General features: G+C 36.1%; 1 protein-coding gene across 1 annotated transcript in view; it reads right to left on the minus strand.

Annotated features, from left to right (window-relative positions):
* Window positions 1–17,274, minus strand: part of PRKD3 (protein kinase D3) — a 98,402-nt gene extending 81,128 nt beyond the window's left edge. The window contains exons 1-2 of the mRNA XM_051975114.1: window positions 16,176–17,274; window positions 3,691–4,641 (exon numbers count right to left, since the gene is read on the minus strand). Of these exons, the coding sequence (XP_051831074.1) occupies window positions 3,691–3,978 (288 nt within the window). The 5' untranslated portion in view covers window positions 3,979–4,641; window positions 16,176–17,274. The remainder of the gene's footprint in view (window positions 1–3,690; window positions 4,642–16,175) is intronic.
* Between the last annotated feature and the right edge of the window lie 3,400 nt (window positions 17,275–20,674).

Raw genomic sequence — 20,674 nt, forward strand, 5'->3', positions numbered from 1 at the left:
TTCTTTTTTTCCTCTGAGGCAATTAGGGTTAAGTGACTTGCCCAGGGTCACACAGCCAGGCAGTGTTAAGTGTCTAAGGCCAGATTTGAATTTAGGACCCCCTGACTTTAGGGCTGATGCTCTATCTACTGCACCACCAAGATTCAAATCAGAAATTTTTAATTACACCGGTTTTGTTTATACCAAGTTATTAAACGTTTACAAAATCAAAACTGTTTAATTTTAATTTAACTCTATTTACAATTTGATCATTAATGTTTTTCCTCAGCCATAGATATGAAAGGTATCACATTCCATTCTCCTCTAATTTTTTATGTTACTTTTTAAACTCCGGTTACATCCAGTTTAATAAGTTGCTGACACTAGCAAATAGTTTTTATCTAAAAAACATGTAATAATGAACTGAGGGAAAAGTCCTTTCATTGCTTAGGATGAACATGCACTTAAAAACCAGTACTGAATCATTCTAGTACATACAAATTCATACATACAACTAGAGGTTTACATGTTAGTCTACTATATAGAAAGATTTTAGATTATTTGGTAAAGACAGAATTTAATTCTGTATAACAGTAGCCATTTCAGCAGAATATGAGAATATTTGAGAATTCTGAATAACAGCAAAGTTAAGTTTTTTTGTTTTTTTTTTAATTAAGCTGATTTTTCAGAAGTGGTGTTGTTATTCAGAGATGTCCAACTCTTTGTGACCCGAATAGGAGTTTTCTTGGCAGAAATACTGGATTGGTTTGCCTTTCCAGCTCAATTTGCAGATGAAGAAACTGAGGCAAACATGGTGAAGTGACTTGCTCAGGGGTCATGCTCCTGGAAAGTGTCTGAAGCTGGATTTAAACTTAGGAAGAGGAGTCTTCTGTCTTCCAGCCTGGGGCTCTAACCACTGTATCAACAAACTGTCTTTCAGAAGCATGACAAAGTACAATCACTGCAAATCTTAATTAAGCATTGTTAATCGTTAATTGTTAACTGTTTTTCTTTGTGTCTGTATAATTTATATACTGAATTTTTTTTTTTAAGATTAATCATCAGGAAAACCCTACTAGCAGGGAAGAAATTAGATTCAAGATCTTAAATCTCCTTAAAGTCAGGGACTATTTCTTTACTATATTTCTATTAAGTGCCAGAATAATGTCTTACACATGGCAGGCACCTAATAAATGTCTGCTGAACAAAACTATCACACATGAGAAGGGATGAAAATTTCATCTTATACAATGTTTAAAATAAGGCCCTCTGAATATATGATAAAGATTATGCAGTGACAAACCACAAAATGACTAATACAAAATAACAGGTCTTTCTCTCCTGCAATCTAGAATTCAATCCATGAGCCAACATTTTTCAAAGTCTGTCTGACAGTTTGATTCTTACTTGATTATAAAAAAAGTTATAGATACACCAAAAAGTCATTAAATCACAAAAATTTTGCCAAAGATATAAATTCAAATTCCTCCAATATAATTTTAATATTAGGCTGTGATTTTAAGGTTAATTTTAATTTATTAAGTAAAAAAAATGGTCAGTAAACATCTCAAAGATAACCAGTGGCTTTCTCCTCTAATTCTATATTAATTTCTTTAAACAATTACTCAATAATCTTTGTTCAAGGAAAACTGTGAATTAGAAATGAAGCTGAGGAATAAGAAGCCAAATAACATGTTTGCAGAAATGGTATAAGAGCAATAAAAACAATGTTAAAAGAAATAAACTAAAAGTAGCCTTAAATACACAGAAAGGCAAAGAGACTAAGTATCAGTCAATTAATGAATAAAGAACATAAAAATCAATGAAATTAAAATTAAAATTATTAACATATTAATCTTATTGGATAGGAAAATGAAATCTGAAAACTCAGAAATTTCAATATTGCTGAAGAAAATGTCAAAGAACACTTGCACATCATATAAGCATATTTCTATATAGCCTCAAAGATTATAGAGAATAGGTCGATATGAAAAATTCAAAGAAATTCTAAACTATGCACAATGTGGTGACTAGAATCAGAATTGAAGGGAATGCTAGCTAGAGGTCTAATACTTCAACTCTCACAACATACCTGATTTATTTGAAATTTTAGTTACACTGATTCACTATTCATTTCCTCAAAAGACAATTCACTCCATGTTCAGAGGGCTGTAATCATTTAGAAGTTCTTCCTTACACTGTATTGAAATTTGCTTCCCTGTTAATTCTACTACTGTCAATGGTGCTGCCCTTTGGAGTCACAAAGTCTGATTTCATGTTCCATAAGACAGTAAACATGTTCCCAAGTCTTTTCTTCTCCAGGTAAATAACCCAAAACATTTTTAACAGATTTTCACTATGCTGTTCACCTAGCTCTAGATATATTCTGTTGTGCCAATGTGCCCATCTACTACCACTTAGCTGCTGTTTCCATGGCAAGTAATGCAGGCCTTGATTGGAGCTGTCCAGTTACAGTGAAATTAGAGGAAGCTTAAGAGCAGGGTACACAAACATGTGCCCAGCCATAGAAAATAGAATATAGGAAACTCTATGGACCTGATAACCTCCTTATTCTAAAATGGAATGCAACAGTCTGGTCCTAGATTGTCTCACTTGTCTCTTTCAAATTCTCTTGATGATACAGACACACAGTTCCTCCTTCTAAACCAAACAATACTTTTTGCCTCTGGCCTCATGGCTCAGGATCTATTGTCCGAGTGAATGGATCCAATTCAGATCATAATTCCTCCCAGTGTGGAAACTTCTTAGTTTCTGCCTTTCATAGCATTCAAAAGAAATGGTAGCCTGTATTTGGAAACACTCAGCCTTATCCTATGCAAGTTTCTATTCCTGATCCCACCTCAGAACAAGGTCTAGAGTGCATGGGGCAAATACTCGGAAATCTTTCCATTTATGCCCAGATATAAAGAAATAGTTTAGCTAGAAAATTCCTTTTTACTGCTTATTTGATTCTTTTAAAGTTAATCTTACTCAGCTGCAAGGATGATTTTTTTTTTTTTTTTTTTACATGACAAGCAGCTTTTAATCCAATCTTGCACATAGTTTTCTTTCTTTTACTTTCAACATCAGTCATGCAAAGTGATAAGGTTGAATCTGACTTTACACCTTTTCATTTGATCTATGAATGTAGAATTAATATGGAAGCAATTCCATAGGAAGATAATGATAAACCATTAGAAGTACAAGAAATTAAAAAACAAAATTAAAGATCTGGAAGAGACTGACATATCATTTTAGCCTGCTATCATCCCATAGTGCCGATCTCTTAAATAAGCAGCAGAAGGCTTAGAAATTTTTTAATAGCATAATCATGGAAGGGTTCCAAACTGCAGATTACACAAAGTGGAAAAATCACAGATGATTCAAAGTAATTAGAATATGGATCCTCAGAATAATAAAAACAAGAGACACAAAAAATGAATATTGCATAGCAAAAATGTTCAGCTTTCAAAAATATTAAAACTATAAATCACATAAATCCATACCTCCCAATATATATTATTTTAGTTATTAACATTTAAATTTAGGTTGATATTTCAAGATGAAAAATTAGTTTTTTCTGAAGTGCTTAAAATAATCATATTCATTTTTTTTTAATACTGAGACCTATCTGTGTATTCATTTCTTGTTAGTTCAAGTAAAAGAAACATTAATCACAATATTGACACTATTTAAGATCTTGCAACATACCTTTTGATAAACTATTGAGCAGACTAGATCCTTTACAGCAGATAAGGACAATTCTTGGGCCTCAATGGTAACATTCTCCCTCGTAAGACCAATTTGTAACAGAAACGATATTGTATGTACTGATCCCCTGGAATTGGTAAGTGATGGTGTGCTGAAGCTTCCATTGGAAAGTCGGGAAGAGAGTCCTGTTTTAGGACTTGAACATGGAGAAGGGGTGGCAAGCACTGCAGAGAAAGTTGCAGGTGAGAGACACTTCTGTGCTGATGGAGGGGAATTGTTTGCGGACATCTGCCTTTCTTTGAATCTTTTGAAATAGCTATTAATTGATTTTAAATGTTATAATGATGCTCTTAAAAATTAAAGAAGTAAAAAAAAATTCTTTCACTTCTTGACTTATTTAAAAGCTTCTCACTTCTTTTCCTTTTTAAGCCACACATGCCAATGATTACAAGTTCTTCCTTTCCCCAAAAATATCAGTCAAAAAAATAAAAAAAAAAAAGCTGTCTTTGGGAATACAACCAGGTACTTAGAAAGGATTTAACATCACTGTCCTTACCACAGCAAAAACTGATGTCCTTATTTACCATGTATCTTCATTTGTTTTCTTTTAAATCTGTTCTTGTCTCTCACTTTTAGTTTCAGAAAATGCATACTGAATGTTTCCTTCCATAAACGCTTTTAGTTGGTTTTTTTTAAGAAAGGTAAAAGCCTCTTGTTACTGATGTTACAAATGCTTTTTAAAAAATCAGTGTTTATGATTAATCTATTAAAATTATCTTTTAGTTCACAGACATTATTGAAAACTTTTAAACAATCTTCAGAAATATCCTCATTTTCATTTCTGCAAATATTCTCTGAGGAAATGTAGAACTTTTTAAAAGGGTATATGCATATTACATTTCATCACAGGATCCATCCAGAAAAATTGAAGCATTTTGAAATGTAGTCTACCTGGTGGGAAGAAAAAAGGAAAAGAAATTTTACAATTTTGGACTCAAATTGTCATAAAAATTTAAGATACAACTATTTAATATCAGTAGCTTGAGTGCAATGATTTTTTGCTTTTATAAAAATGTTTTATAATTAATTCATTTTAATATTGGCTTAGAACACCTAATGTCTAATGGCATTCCCTATAACATTGCCTAATTATCATTACAATTAGTATAAAATTGTCCTCAAAAAAAGAGCCAAATAGAAGTCATTTCAAGAAAATCAAAAAGGCCATTCTCACCATGTGCCCTAAAATCCAAGAGATAAAGCCTTTTACTCTTCAAGAACATGAATAAGGCTTTCTTAAGCTCTGAAAAGATTGCAAGGAGACAATAATACAATAATGATAGGGAATTACAATTATTCTGAAATTTGCTAGTAGTTCATTTCTGCTGAATTCTTAATTTGTCTTGATTGCTATTTCACCTCAGAAGATCAGATAAGGAACAAGGGAACTATTTTCACAGATTTATGTTAAGGGACAGCTCAATTCCTCAAGAGCCTCCATAACTGTGGATCATAACATTTGAAGGAGTTGCAAGGCAGCCTTTGCTGATACAGATGTTGTGGACTGGGAACGAAATAAACGAGGCTGAGGGAAGAGGAAAGAGGTCAGACAACACAATGGCCTCTCAGTCTCCTTGTATCATCCTCTCACAAGAGGAGATCCTTTCTGGGTTAGATCTCCAGCAGCCACTGTCAGGTGGCTTCTGTGTATTCCAGCCGCTCTCCCATATATTCCAACATATGGCGCCTAAATGTGGGGTGGAAGATAATAAGAATTACAAGAAGAACCAGAGCTGTTTTGAGAAGCATCCTTCCAGAGATAAGAAAGAAGAGCCCCGGTAAGACATTTTTAGTCAGGGTAATTAAACAGGCCAATACATTAAAGGGCCGAGCCTGGAGACTGATGAGAGACTTAAATGCCAGTTCTGACTACAGTCCTCTTCTCCACTGGAAAGTTTGCCTCAATCAACACCTGCTACAACCACCCAGAAGTCATAGTGCTACTTGCATTCCTCAGTGTGCAGAACATGCTGTGGGGGGAAAATAACAGCAAAAAACAAAAAAATGGGGAATTGTTAAGGTCAATTCTCTGAGAGCCTCCACAGCTATGGATTGTAACATCTGAAGGAGTTGCAGGACAGCCTTTGCTGACACGGTTGTTGTGGATTGGAAATGAGATAGATTGGAGGCAGAGGGAAGAGGAGAGAGGTCAGACAATGCAACTGCCTCTCAGTCTCCTTGTATCATCCTTTCACAAAAGGAGATCCATTCTGGGCTAGATCTCCAAGCTGCCACTGTTAGGTGACTCCTGTGAATTCTAGCAGCTCTCTTGTGTATTCCAACAGATTTAATGCTAAACAGGGAGGAAATGGCTGGTTCTATGGAAATCACAGGAATCTTGAGAGAATTGGCATCATCTTAATATTAGTAATAATGTAGAAACAGAGTACTGGGTATAGTACATCATATAACCTAAATTTTGGGAAAACATAGCATAAAAATGTTATTAATAAATTAGCAAAAATACAAAGCAGAAATATAAAATGTCTCCTGAGTTATTTGAAATGTTTTAAAAAATCTATCTACATAATTATAAATGCTTCCAGTCAGAAAAACAAGGAATTACAGGATCATCGATGCAAAACTAGAAAAGTCTTCAGAAGTCATATGGTCCAATTTCTTCATTTTACATATAAGGAAACTAAGGAAATTAAATAATTTGCCTAAAGTCAAGCAGGTAAGTGAATAAAGAAATCAATAGCTACTAAGAAAACTTTTTGCTAAGTAAAAATTTTAAAAGGCCACGTGCAAACAATTCAAGTGGAACACATATCCATGGATGAATACAACTTTTAAGAATAGTGACAAGGAAGCAATGAGATTTGCAAAAACACAAGGGGCTTTTAAGCCAAATCTGCAAAAAACAGTATAATACATTTTAATAGAATTGCACAGTATATAATACACTTTTACATACACTTTACATATTTCATTTAATTCTCAGAAACATTCTATGCAACAGGCAGAGCAGTATCATTGAGTATCATCCTTTATAAATGTAGGTGCTGAGATTCAGCTTTTGCTGAGGGAATTCTGTAAAGTTACAAAGTAAAAGCAAAAACTAGAATACAGACTATTCAATTATTAAAACAGTGCTTTCTCTTCTCATAGCATGCTACCTTTCAACACAGAAGACGTAGCAATATCTTTCCCAATCAGTGGGCCTGTGTACCCTAATCAAAAGGCAGGATGCTTTCTAGGTTTCCTCCTCTGTCACCATCATCACATCATCACCACCACCTAACATTACTTGACAATAAACAGAAATCTGAACAACTCATTTTTTTCTTTTGCTTCCATCTTCCCCACTGAAAATAATAAAATTCAGAATGGAAAAGAATTAAAAGTCCACGATGGTCAGAAAATTAACAAAAGAGCAACTTGATTTAATCTGGCCTCTAGAACCAGAATCTTGCTGAGAGATGTCACTAATTTTTTATGTCATTAAAAATGAAAGTATTATAAGTATACTAAAAATTTTAAATTTAAGTTTTAAAAATAAAAAAATTAATTTCAAAAACAATAAACCGTTAAGTTTGACAACAATATTCAGTAAAATTCTGGACTATAGGATTATCACACATAATAATAGGGAATATTGAAAAAATACAATGATCCCTAGGCAAAAACACAAATTCACTAAGAACAATTAAAACAAAATAATGTAATTCCTATATCTTAAATAATATTACTAGAATGATAGATGAATGGAATTCTATATACATAGTATAACTTGATTTTCATAAAATATTTAGTGAAGTCATTACATTTTTGTGGATAGAATGGAAAATTGTTGGTTGAATTTTAGTACTTAGATTTATAGTTAAACACAGACAATAAAAGTCATATTTGTGAAATATGGAAATGATAAAGGATATATTCAAGATTGGATATTATCTTGACAGTTTAAAATAAGTCAAAAAACAATGAGATGAAATGAAACTTAATTGGGAAAAACATGTTATCCTGCATCTATACCGTACTATGATTTGAATATTACAGAAGAAATAATTTTATAAGTAGGTGGTCCAGAGAAGGACCATCAAAATGATGAAGGATCTGGAAACCATGTCATATAAGACATATGAATCATAAAAAACTGGGAATGAATATATGAAGGCTCTAAGATAAATACTTAAAGCTAGCTCTTGTGTCTCTAAGAAGCTATCACATGAATAAGGGAGTATACTTATCTGTATTGCTCCAGAGAACATACACAATTAGGATCAATGAGTGAGTCATAGGAAAGCAGATTTCATCCTAGTATAAAGACTATTCTAACAATTATTTATTTGAAAAAAAAAATAGAATAAGCACTTGTAATGGGCTGAAGCTCAGGTTGATGTACTGAGGTCCCATGAGGCTAAATAGTAATTGGACCATACTCTATCAATATACATGCTTGGAGAAAGAATGGCCCCGCCCACTCTTTGTTCCAGTCCAGATGTGTTGTATAGGAAATGACGATTTTGGTGGGTGGAGGCAGGGGAGCAGAGAAGGAAGCGGAGATGGAAGTGGAGATAGAGCCTGCTGGCTGGCCTCTTGTCACAGCTGCTCACATTGCTAATCCCCCTTCACCTCCAATCCCCTTCACCTTCGATTCTTCTTTACCTCCACCATGAATAAAGATCGATGATTTTCCCCTAACCTGAATTCCTGACTTCGGCTGATTTTAAATACACTGTCATCACAGCACTTTTTCAAAATTCTCCACCACGGGTGTTCAAACAAAAGATGGATATATACCAACTTCACTATTAATTCTAAGATCTATCTATAAATTTAAAAATGCAAATACTCCTAAATCAATCCATTAAAACTGAAGTAGAAATGACCAACATAAAATATTTTCCCCAGAAATAAATAATAATACTGAAAGAGTGAGTTAATGGATATAAGTGGAAGAAAGATCTAAAAAAGGGAAGGCAAAGTAATAGGTAAATTTACCTATTTATCACAATTTTAACTGTCATCATCTCTATTTGTACACTAGATATTTTTCTAAGGAGGGAAATGTTTTTGCCAGAACTATGAAGAATTTTTTTTTAATTCATGTAAATTAGGCATACATATGTATAGCTGGCAAGTAGAAAGTGGTACATTATATGATGCTAGTTCATATTTTTTGCAATAAATAAAATTGCTTTTTGTGACTTTAATAAAGCATAGCATCAAAATGTCCTTAACATTAATTAAATATTAAGATGAAATATCTGACTCAAGCAATTTTAAATAGCAAGACAAAACTACCATAATAGAATATTCAATGAGGTTGTCATAACATCACAATTACTATATTGTAAATCATAAAAAATAATGCTACTCATAAAGGCTATCTGATAGTTATATATTTTCATTTATGCAAATTCTTAAATAATGATATTTGTTGGGCCCTTTTCATCAAATTTCACTTATTTTTTTCCCCATTCATGCTTAACAGCTAAATAACAATAAAATTTCATAGACATTTAATAAGATGACTAAATTCAGGACCAAAATATATATTATTCCTATATTAAACTATATCCAAACAATCAGGGTAATTTTTATAGAAAACATTTTAATTAGCTACAGTAATACATTTCAGCAGGCACATACACAGAAGAAACTAAGTGAGCTGTCACATTAGCTTCTACCCACTCATTCCATCTGTTTTCCTTCTCCTTGCTTTGTTTATGTGATAAACTTAATTGGAACTCTAATTTGCTGTGCAAAAGGCAGTTAATATCAAGGTCAAAATAGTAGACTGGAACTCAGAAACCTTAGGTCTACATTAACTTTGGAATAGAAGCCATGTTCTAAATTAGACAGTCATATCATGTATATATCTATGTATGCGTTTATCCTTCACTTATAAAATGAAGAAAATAGTGATTCCTCTTTAACAAACCAATTAGATAAATCAACTGGATAAAATCCACATCCTTTTAACACTTAGAATATAGAAAGCCCAAACCACTGATATTATCATCAAGTTGGCAAGCAAATTCTATTTTATTTATTAAGAACTTTTCTGGTGTTGTTTCAGAGGTATCTGACACATAGTCCTTTCTTTTTTTTTTTTCTTTTTTTTTTTTTTCCATAGCTTTTTATTTACAAGTTATATGTATGGGTAATTTTACAGCATTGACAATTGTCAAACCTTTTGTTCCAATTTTTCCCCTCCTTTCCCCCACCCCCTCCCCTAGATGGCAGGATGACCAGTAGATGTTAAATATATTAAAGTATAAATTAGATACACAATAAGTATACATGATCAAACCGTTATTTTGCTGTACAAAAAGAATCGGCCTCTGAAATATTGTACAATTAGCCTGTGAAGGAAATCTAAAATGCAGGCAGGCAAAAATAGAGGGATTGGAAAATCAATGTAATGATTCTTAGTCATCTCCCATAGTTCTTTCGCTGGGCATAGCTGGTTCAGTTCATTACTGCTCCACTGGAACTGATTCATCTCACTGCTGAAGATGGCCTGGTCCATCAGAATTCATCATCATATAGTATTGTTGTTGAAGTATATAATGATCTCCTGGCCCTGCTCGTTTCACTCAGCATCAATTCATGTAAATCTCTCCAGGCCTTTATGAAATCATCCTGTTGGTCATTTCTTACCAAACAATAATATTCCACAATATTCATATACTACAGTTTATTCAGCCATTCTCCAATTGATGGCATCTATTGAGTTTCCAGTTTCTGGCCACTACAAAGAGGGCTGCCACAAACATTCGTACACATACAGGTCCCTTTCCATTCTTTAGTATCTCTTTGGGATATAAGCCCAGTAATAACATTGCTGGATCAAAGGGTATGCACAGTTTTATAAGTTTTTGAGCATAGTTCCAAATTGCTCTCCAGAATGGTTGGATGTATTCACAATTCCACCAACAATGTATTAGTGTCCCTGTTTTCCCACATCCCCTCCAATATTTCGCATTATCTTTCCCTGTCATTCTAGCCAGTCTGACAGGTGTGTAGTGGTATCTCAGAGTTGTCTTAATTTGCATTTCTCTGATTGATAATGACTTGGAGCATTTTTTCATATGGCTAGAAATAGTTTCAATTTCTTCGTCTGAGAATTGTCTGTTCATATCTTTTGACCATTTATCAATTGGAGAATGGCTCGATTTCTTATAAATTAGAGTCAATTCTCTATATATTTTGGAAATGAGTCCTTTATCAAAACCTTTGACTGTAAAAATATTTTCCCAGTTTATTGTTTCCCTTCTAATCTTGTCTGCATTAGTTTTGTTTGTACAAAAACTTTTCAGTTTGATATAATCAAAATTTTCTCTTTTGTGATCAGTAGTGATCTCTAGTTCTTCTTTGGTCATAAATTCCTTCCTCTTCTACAAGTCTGAGAGGTAAACTATCCTGTGTTCCTCTAATTTATTTATAAACTTATTCTTTATGCCTAGATCATGAACCCATTTTGACCTTATCTTGGTGTACAGTGTTAAGTGTGGGTCGATGCCTAGTTTCTGCCATACTAGTTTCCAATTTTCCCAGAAATTTTTGTCAAACAGTAAGTTCTTATCCCAAAAGCTGGGGTCTCTGGGTTTGTCAAGCACTAGACTGCTAAAGTTATTGACTGTTTTGTCCTTTGAACCTAACCTATTCCACTGCTCAACTAATCTATTCCTTAGCCAATACCAAATGGTTTTAGTAACTGCTACTCTATAATATAATTTTAGATCTGGTACAGCTAAGCCACCTTTATTTGATTTTTTTTTCATTAATTCCCTTGAAATTCTTGACCTTTTGCTTTTCCATATGAACTTTGTTGTTATTTTTTCTAGGTCATTAAAATAGTTTTTTGGGAGTCTGATTGGTATAGGGCTAAACAAATAGATTAGTTTAGGTAGTATTGTCACCTTTATTATATTTGCTTTATTGTATATGCTTTGCCCTATCCAAAAGCATTTAATATTTTCCCATTTGGTTAGATCAGACTTAATTTGACACATAGTCCTTTCAAATAATACTTCACATCCTACAAAGGAGAAATGAATAGCCTATATATCTCTTCAAAAGCCTTAGAAGAAAAAGCATACTTTCTATTTTTATATTTCAACACTTTTCCTTTTTTTTTTCTGATTGTTACAGTTGTAAAACACATTAAAAGGAAGCTTGGCATTTTAACTTAAAATTATTTGTCTGGGGAGGGGGGCGGAGAGGAAGGAGGAAATGCAAAAACATTTTTTAAAATATCCAGAACATGAAGAATGGAGTAACCCTCACAATTAATTATCCTGACTAGAAACTAACCTGTTAATTTAAATTCAGTCTCATTTGTGTTTGAAATGTGGAGAGCCAAAAGTTCTTTTGTTGTTGTTATTGTTATTGACTGGCATATATGTACTGATTAGAATATAATGTGATCTGCTTCAATGGATATTGCGCATGGGTCCACTTCCATTTTCCTTAGATTGTAAGCTTTCATGTCAAGTATTTAATTTCCTTTCACAATCACAGCAGTGATTTAAAAGTGCCTAGGAAAAAAATTTCTGCGTGTTTTTTGGTTTGTTTTGTTTTTTAACATGGCTTTTACACCAACACACAAAAAAAATCAACATTCAGGATTTTCTACTCACAAATTCATCCAAGGCAATAGTAGCACCTTTCTCCTAAGAATTCAACAGGCACCAATCACCAGGTCATTACCAGCTGGATAAATTTCTGCCTATTTATTACTTAAGTATTTGAATGTTCTCCATCTTGCTGTATGTGGTCAAAACTTTTTGCATTAGAATGAATTTCTGCTAACTCTCAGGTAAAATAAAGGAAGTTGGAAGGCATTTGACCTCCTATCTAAACGAAGACCACTTTTTGGTTAAAGGACAAGTTCAAGTCTAGAAACTCTCAAGGTTAAAACAAATCTGTGCTCCTATGCACAGCTCCTATGCTGTTCTTGATATATCTGGCCATTCTGCACCAATGCTTATTGAAAAAGTATGACTCATTAATATTCAAAGAAGCAGTTTCTCAAATAATGCTTTGTAATAGCAAAACTTCAAAAAGAGGAAACAGGTAGGTTGTTTTTTTTTCTCCAAAGTTGTTCTTGCAATTGACAGTGAAATTAAATGTTACAGTGTCCTAAAAAAAAATTATATATGTTTTGTGACATTTTTAAATAGATGCATACATTAAGATTAACTTGAATTAAGTATTTGTGGAGAATCTCAATATAATACAGATAGCTCTTCTTTCTGAACATTTAACTTTTAATAGCATACAGACTACCAGGACTGAAAATCATAAATCCCCATTGCCCCAGTACAATTGTAACATGATTTAATAATAAAAATGACCAAACTTACAAATAATTTCCAACGCAATAAGTTCAGCATCAGTTAATTTTCTTTAAAAATGGCAATAACTGAAAATGTTCCAAATAATATTTTCATCTCTTAAAATAAAGGCTAAATGTTTCCTTCCTAAAAGCAGAGAAACTAATTTAAATATACTTTCAATTCTTCATATATATGTAACTGCTATTAATTTTACATAAAAATACTTTGTGAGATTTATGCCAATGGATTCATTAAGACTACTCCACTGAACAGGAACTAATATCTATTTTAAAAAGGTCATCTGATGAAACTGAAAGTTTATGGTTTTTATACATTCAAAAAACTCACTGACATTTTTAAATTGAATTTTAAAAACTAAGCTGGAGAATATACTTCAATCTTAGCCATTCTGAAGTGAAATGTTATATTTAAATTTACAAGGAATATCAAAGAGATCAACTTATTAGAAAAGATGCATAAAAGCTCTTCTTATCAGTCATGACATTAATTGTACACTACCTTCTGGACTGAAAATTATAATTAATGATACTTCCATCATAAATATTATTTTTCTTTTTGTTCAGTCATGTCTGACTCTTTGCAACCCAATTTAGGTTTTCCTGGCAAAGATAAGGGAGTGATTCACCATTTTCTTCTCCAATTCATTTTACAGATGAGGAAACTGAGGCAAACAGTTAAGGATTTGCCCTGGATCACACAGTTAGTGTCTGAGGTCTTAAGTCTTCCTGACTCTAAGCTGTGGGAGAGGGATCTATGCACTTTGCAACCTAGCTGCCCAATTATTACTTTAATCAATGTTAATTTAGCAAGAATCTTTTAAATTTTATTCAAAACTCTACCAAAATAACACTATCAAGGTATCTTTAAAAACTAAAATTGGAGTAAATCTCTACAATATTCACTTTTATGATGAAACCATTACCCTCTCCCTTTCTTCTGCCATAGGATTTTTTAATAATCACAACATAAGCAAGACTCTTAACTCCGAATGTTTAAGTATTTGTAAAGATTAAGTATTAAGTTACATGTGAAGAAAATGAAGTTTTAACAATAATAGTAGTCAAAGAATAACTGCTATATTATGGACAGAATAAAAATGATTTTCACAATCCTATAACTTAATGTTTTAGAGAATTGCCACTAAATTCATTAGTTGTATGACTTGACTTTTCCAATATTATTCAGCTTCTACCCATCACATGCAAAATTATGAAACTAGGTTTTCCTAACTCCAAGTGGTATTCCATCCAATAGCTCTCTATAATACCACTAACATTTTTTTTCCTGACAGAATTCTATCCAACTTGTTAAAAACTTAAAATTTTTGCTATATGCATAATCTCTCTTCCCTACCACCTAAACCAATAGTTAGTGGTTCAATGTATGGTTTATCCTACAAGATCAAAGATGATACTGATAAATCTTATTTCCTGTGTAGATGGGTGTAGCTGAATAGACAGTTAAATACATGTCATGCCATCTACCAACAAAAAGGTCTGCAGGTCACATTAAGTCAATTTGATTTATATGAAGAGCTACTAAATGCAAGGCCTAATCTACATATTTCAGTAAGATAGCCCAGAGACAGAAGAATAGTTTTTATACAACTATTTATATGTAATGTGAAAATAAACAATGGCACAGTTGGGCCACTAACCTTCAAGAACTTCCCTACAGAAAACAACAGGTAGCAAGGCAGCAATCTAAAAAAGAAAAAAACTAAAAACTAAACAATCAGGAAATGGGGGCTGGAAGTGGAAGCAACAGTAAGAGACACTATGATTTTCAAAACACCCACAGTCTGACAGAAAAGTGGTGGAGACAAGATGCAGAATGAGACTACATTTTTTTGGAATTTGTATTGCTTGATTACACATATGACTGTCATATATAACACATATATGTGACAGACATGTCTTTTCCCTCTGTCACTATCTAATTTGCTCTGCCTCCTTACCTCTCCTCTTTTCTCACTTTCTCTCCTCTCCCCTTTTTTCTTCCCTTTTTCCCTTTTCTTCTGTCTCGGTTTCTTTTTCTGTATCTCTCTCCTTTCTCTGTCTCTGTCTCTCCCCCCACTCTCCTTCTGTGTCTTTCCTTCTGTCTCTTCTGTTTCTCTCTTGTGTTTCTGTCTCTCTTCTTTTTCTGTCTTTCAATTTCTTTCCCTGTCTCTTTCAATTTCTCTTCTTTGTCTTTCTGAGGAAAGTCTTTAAATTTCTGTCTTTTTTGCCCCTCTTTCTCTGTCTCTATCAATTTCTTTTTCCTGTCTGTCTGACTTTCTCACAATTTGTCCCTTTCTTTCTCTCAATCTCTATTTAGTTCTCTCCTCTTTTCCCTTTCTCCTCTCTCTCTTCCTTCTCCTCTCTCTCTTCCCTCTCCTTTCTCTTCCCTTTCTCCTCTCTCTTCCCTTTCTCCTTTCTCTTCCTTTTCTCCTTTCTCTCTTCTTTTTCCTTTCTCTCTTCCCTCTCCTCTCTCTTTTCCCTCTCCTTTCTCTGCCTCTCTCTCTCTCTCTCTCTTCCCTGTCTATCTCTTCCCTTCCTCTGTCTCTGTCTTTAGAAAAGAAAAGATAATTGTTAATTGGGAAAAGACATTTTAAACCACCACCATTCGGACTGCTCCATAGCTAACGGTCCCATACAAGGCCGGCCTGAAGTCTGACAACTTTCCCGGATCTCCGCCAGTGGGCAACTCGGCTCCGGCCCGCAGTGCACGCCCAGCCCCGCTGGGGTCCAGCGCCCTCGGGAGGGGCTCGGGTAGGTGACCCCGCGGCCACCTGGTCAGCCCCACAGGCCGGTCCGGGCGGGGCGGAGAAGTTCGAGTGCGAGGCTGCGGGGCCAGGCTGGCCTCGCGGGAGCCACGCGCCGGACAGGACCGCACCAGCCACAAATAAAGCGCAAGAGAAAAGTTCCCCTGCCCGGCCCCCGGCCCGGCCCGAGCGGACCTCCCCGGCGTGGCGCCCGCCGCCTACCGCCCCTCCCGAAGTCGAGCCGGGGTCCCGCGCGCCCCCCGCCCGCCGTGGGCCGTAAGAACAAAGCGACGGCTCCCGCGCCGGCCGCGGCTCCAACTTTTTTGCGTGCCCAGGCTGCGCTCCCGGCGCCTTAGATGAATACTTACTTTGCCGAGGCCGGCCGGGTCCAAGCTAGCGGAGCCCCTGGCCCTCCGCCGGCGCCGCCTCAGTCCTGGCCCCGAGCAGCCCGCGCCGCCTCACGCGCATCGCCTCATCCCGCCCGCTGCGAGCGCCCCTTCCTCTGCTTCCCTTCTCCCCTCCTCCCCTCCTCCCCTCCTCCCCGGCTCCCCTCCCCGTCCGGTCCTACAGCCGGAGGGCGGGGGCGGAGGGAGGGGGGCGCGAGGGGATGTGCGGGGGCGGGGGGAAACCGAGAGCGGGGGCTGCTGGGAATTGTAGTTCTTCCCTCCAAGCCCCCCTCCAGAGGGGCGGGGAGGGGGGTCCGCCCCCCACTGGGAGAGCCGCGGACCGATTAGCTGGCAACCCTAGGTGGGCGCAGGGGCAGCTCGGAAGGCAGCCCAGACGAAAGGGAGAGGTAGGGGGAGGGCTGCCGAGGAGTACAAGGGGCGATCGCACGGCCCTTTCTTTAGGTGAAATCGCCGCGCATCCCTGAGTGCCGCCTGCTTGGTTACCGCGTTCAGTGCCACGCTTTGCTTCCCTGGCTGCAGTTAGCGGGGATGGCAGAGTGGGTAGGACAGACTGGCAGGCTTAGAATTGGAGGCTGGGGCTGAGTTGAAAGCCGTGTACCCAGAAAACTATCCTAGAGCAGTTCCCGTCCTCCCCCGCCTCCCTAGATTGGGCCATGTCATCCCTCCTCCCTGGTGGGCACACTTTGTACAGCTGCCCTGGCGTGCGGTGGCACAGCAAGCTGAGCAGCGTGGTCCGGGGACCTGGCGTGCCCGCTCATCTGTTATCCCACCACCACGAGCGGGGTTCGAGGCCAAGACTAGCCCGCACTTCACCCTGGCACTGCTGAGCAAAACGCGGATAAGGATCTGGATAGTCCAAACTTCAAAAAAAAAAAAATCAACTGTCCTGCATGCAACTGGTGTCTTGGCAGATTCAGGCTTTGTTTCTGAAAGTGGTCTATTTTCCACTTACAATTTAAAAATATAAGACTTTTTTATTTGATAAGAGCTATATAAAAACAAACCCTTTGTCTTCAGAGGACAATCAATTCCTCACAGAAGATGCTCTTGAGATGCTGGAAAGACCCTCTAGAATGTCCTTGGTACAAAACGAAAGGAGGTAACTTAGAGAAAAGGAGGGGGACGTGGAGAAAAGGAAACAAGTTTACTACCCCATACACACACCCTTTCTTACCCAGACATCATAGATGACTCCTATTTGAGGAGGGATTTTAAACTATTCAGCTCATTATTCAAGATGAGGCAAGCAAAAACAAATCATTCTGGCTAAATTTTAATCCCTTCGCTGGAGAGACATATAAAAGTTTCTCTTACCTAAATTTGTGTTTCGGTCTTCCAGTTCCCTAACACAGCTCTGAGCCCAACCCCAAATGGCATCTCTCAACAAGATTCCCAAGACTTCATTGGAACAATCTGCAGCCAGTCAGAAAAGACTAACTGACTTCCAGTTTCTCTTGTGATTTTTAAAGGGACAGAAGTAACTTTTCCTGGAAATAACTTTTCTGGAAGTTGGAATAGCCATGATGCACTGCACAGACCAACTCTTTATAGGCACCTCTTTTGAACAGGGATCTCAAGTTTAAATAACAACAGTTAAGTTAATGTTTATAAATCCCCTCCCTAAGTCTCTTTCTCCATCCATTTCTTCTATGCCCAATTTAAGATGAACACTTTAATAATTAACTTTTAAACAAAGGTTTTTTTATGCATTGTGAAAGTCAGTTTCTTCAGGATCTTTCATTTTAATACTAGGTAACATTCATTCAAGAAAAAGACAGGAGATCATAAAAACACATATCCCTGTAAGAACTCTTTATATTAGAGGGACGTATGTGATTTTCTCAGTATCTTCTAGTAAACTATGACTTTTTTAAAATGTTATTTCTCATTGTACTATTGCAAATCCAAGAGCTTACCATCTTCCTCTTCTGTTACTGCAATCACATCACTCCTATTCCTACTCACACATTCTTAACACCACCTACTCACCACCACTCGCCTACTAGGGTTCCCGAATGACACACACAGTGGGTTACTGAATGACACAACACCTAATAACCATATTCATGTGTTATATAATAGGCCTATATACATGCAGAGAAACATTGGCTACTTTATTGCTGGGATGTGTGTGTGTGTGTGTGTGTGTGTGTGTGAGAGAGAGAGAGAGAGAGAGAGAGAGAGAGAGAGAGAGAGAGAGAGAGAGAGAAAGAGAGAGAGACAGAGAGACAGAGAGAATTTAGTCCCTTAAATGTGGGAAGTCTAATGACTAAATCTGCTAAGATTTAGAAACATTGCTACAAAACTTCCAACCAGATCTGTAATTTCTGGAAAATTGACATTGCCAAGTCCCTCATCCTGTGATAGAATTGGATGTTCAAAAAGGTTGTAGGACATCGAGTTGATTATTATGGAAAAGAAACCACTTGCCAGATGAGGCAGTATTGGTTGGCAAATTGCCATCATCTTTATCCTCATAATATTCTCAAATGTATCCCATTTTCATCTCATTTCCCCAACTGAGTCCAGGCTCTCCATACCTCACATCTCTACAGTGGTTTTCTAGCTGATCTCCTAGATCTCTAACCAGCAAACATTTGCCAGAGGAATCCTCCTCAAATAACTATTTTATCAAATTATTTCCCAATTAATGCTAAGTACAACTGCCCAGCATACTAAATCTAAATTCAAGGACTGCTTGTAATCTAGTTTTATACCTTTCCCTAAAACCCTTCCCCACCCCCCCATCTGTCCATTCAAATAACAGATTCTCTTTAAGGATCACTTCAAGTTCCACTCTGTCCAAGAAGTCTTCCCCAGATATTCCAAACTGTACAACTCTCCCTTCTCTCAGTTCAGTAGCTTATATTTTAGCTTATATTTCTCATACATATCAACTGAGATCTCTTTTATGCCATTTTGTGTGTGTAAATCAATGTTAGTGATATCCTATGGTACAATTTACTAAGTAATCGAAAATAGTTTTGAACCTGAATTATTTTCTTCCTGCTTGTTTTTGCTCAACAAAATTGTTTGAGAACTAGACCATATTTTAAAATTTTCCTTAGTTTTCCTCACAACTTAGCATAGTGTTGTAAGCATACCTTGCATAAATACTTGAATATTGTTTTGCTTTTTTAAAGTGGAGTAACCTAGTATAATGGAATTGAAATCAAAAAACCTGAGCATAAATTTCAACTCTTGTACTCTGTTACAACCCAGAGGAATATAATTAACTTCTGTTGGCCTCCACTTATATCTGAATAGTATAGCTTAAGGGGATGTAAAATAACTTTTTTTAAGTAAAGAAAAAAGTCATTCTTATTTGCTATCTTGACTGCAGACCTCAAAAGGTTTGAGAAGGTAAAGGAGATAATCCCCAAATGTACTTAGAGAGTCAAAAATAGAATTAAATTAAGCTTGCATTGGTTGTTGTGGAATTTTTTAAAAATTCTGACATTTATTATGTTTACTTTAGCTGGATTTTAATCTAAAATCTTCATGTAAAATATTCTGGACCCAAATTAGGATTTGATATGAAGATCTTCAGCAAGAAAAAAAAAGGGAGGGGGGGAGCTACAGAACTAAATAGACGACTAAATTTAAAACCTAATAAAGTTATTAATCATAACTGAAATTTAATAAGTTACCAGAAATACAGCATGCCTGACCAATGAACCATCTTAAGGAAAAAAATGGGTGCAAGATCTCTTACCTGGTCTTTTGTCCAGTTCTTCAGCTTCACTCCTGACCTGTGGCAGTACAGGGGCAAAGTTCCTGGTTGTTCTCCCAAAAACCAGGGTCAAGAAGAATAACAAAAGAGTTTAATCCAAGGCCAGCAGGCCTTTTTAAATCTTGGAAAGGAAATGCCTGTGGATTTTATGGAGAGGGCCCTCGGGTGACCAGAAGGTGTCACTGCAACTTTGTCTATGTACCATCTTGATGAGTTTCCCTAGAGCAAAGAGTCAAGTCAATTATTTGTGCTTATTGCCAGTTCAGACCTTATAGAAGCTTGTGGCTCTGCAATTTTAAACTAAGTTTTGAATCCTGATCATTTTTACTCTAAATTCCTAGGATTTACTATTTCTTTATGACCCTAAGCTTTTAAAATTATTTCTTGAATTTCTATAAATAATGGTACAAGGTTTAGTGAAGGGTCTTTTTGGCATCTCTAAATTAGTCTAATCTGATCTTCTTGCCCAAGTTCTAATAAAATATCTTGCCCAAAATCCTAATAAAAATAAAATTTTAAAAAAGATATTAATAGCTTACTCTGTCTGTTGGCACTATATTTCTATCCATCAATCCAACAAAAATTATTTCTCAAGGGCTGTATATCCATTAGATGCTCAGTCCCTCTTCCTCTGATTCTAGAAATGCTACTGATTCTTCTTACATTCATTACAGGTCATTTAATATCTTTCTCTAAAAACTTAAGCATCCTCTTTTTTTGGGGGGGG

This window comes from Antechinus flavipes, chromosome 2, assembly GCF_016432865.1.
Source record: "Antechinus flavipes isolate AdamAnt ecotype Samford, QLD, Australia chromosome 2, AdamAnt_v2, whole genome shotgun sequence".
NCBI lineage: Eukaryota > Metazoa > Chordata > Mammalia > Dasyuromorphia > Dasyuridae > Antechinus > Antechinus flavipes.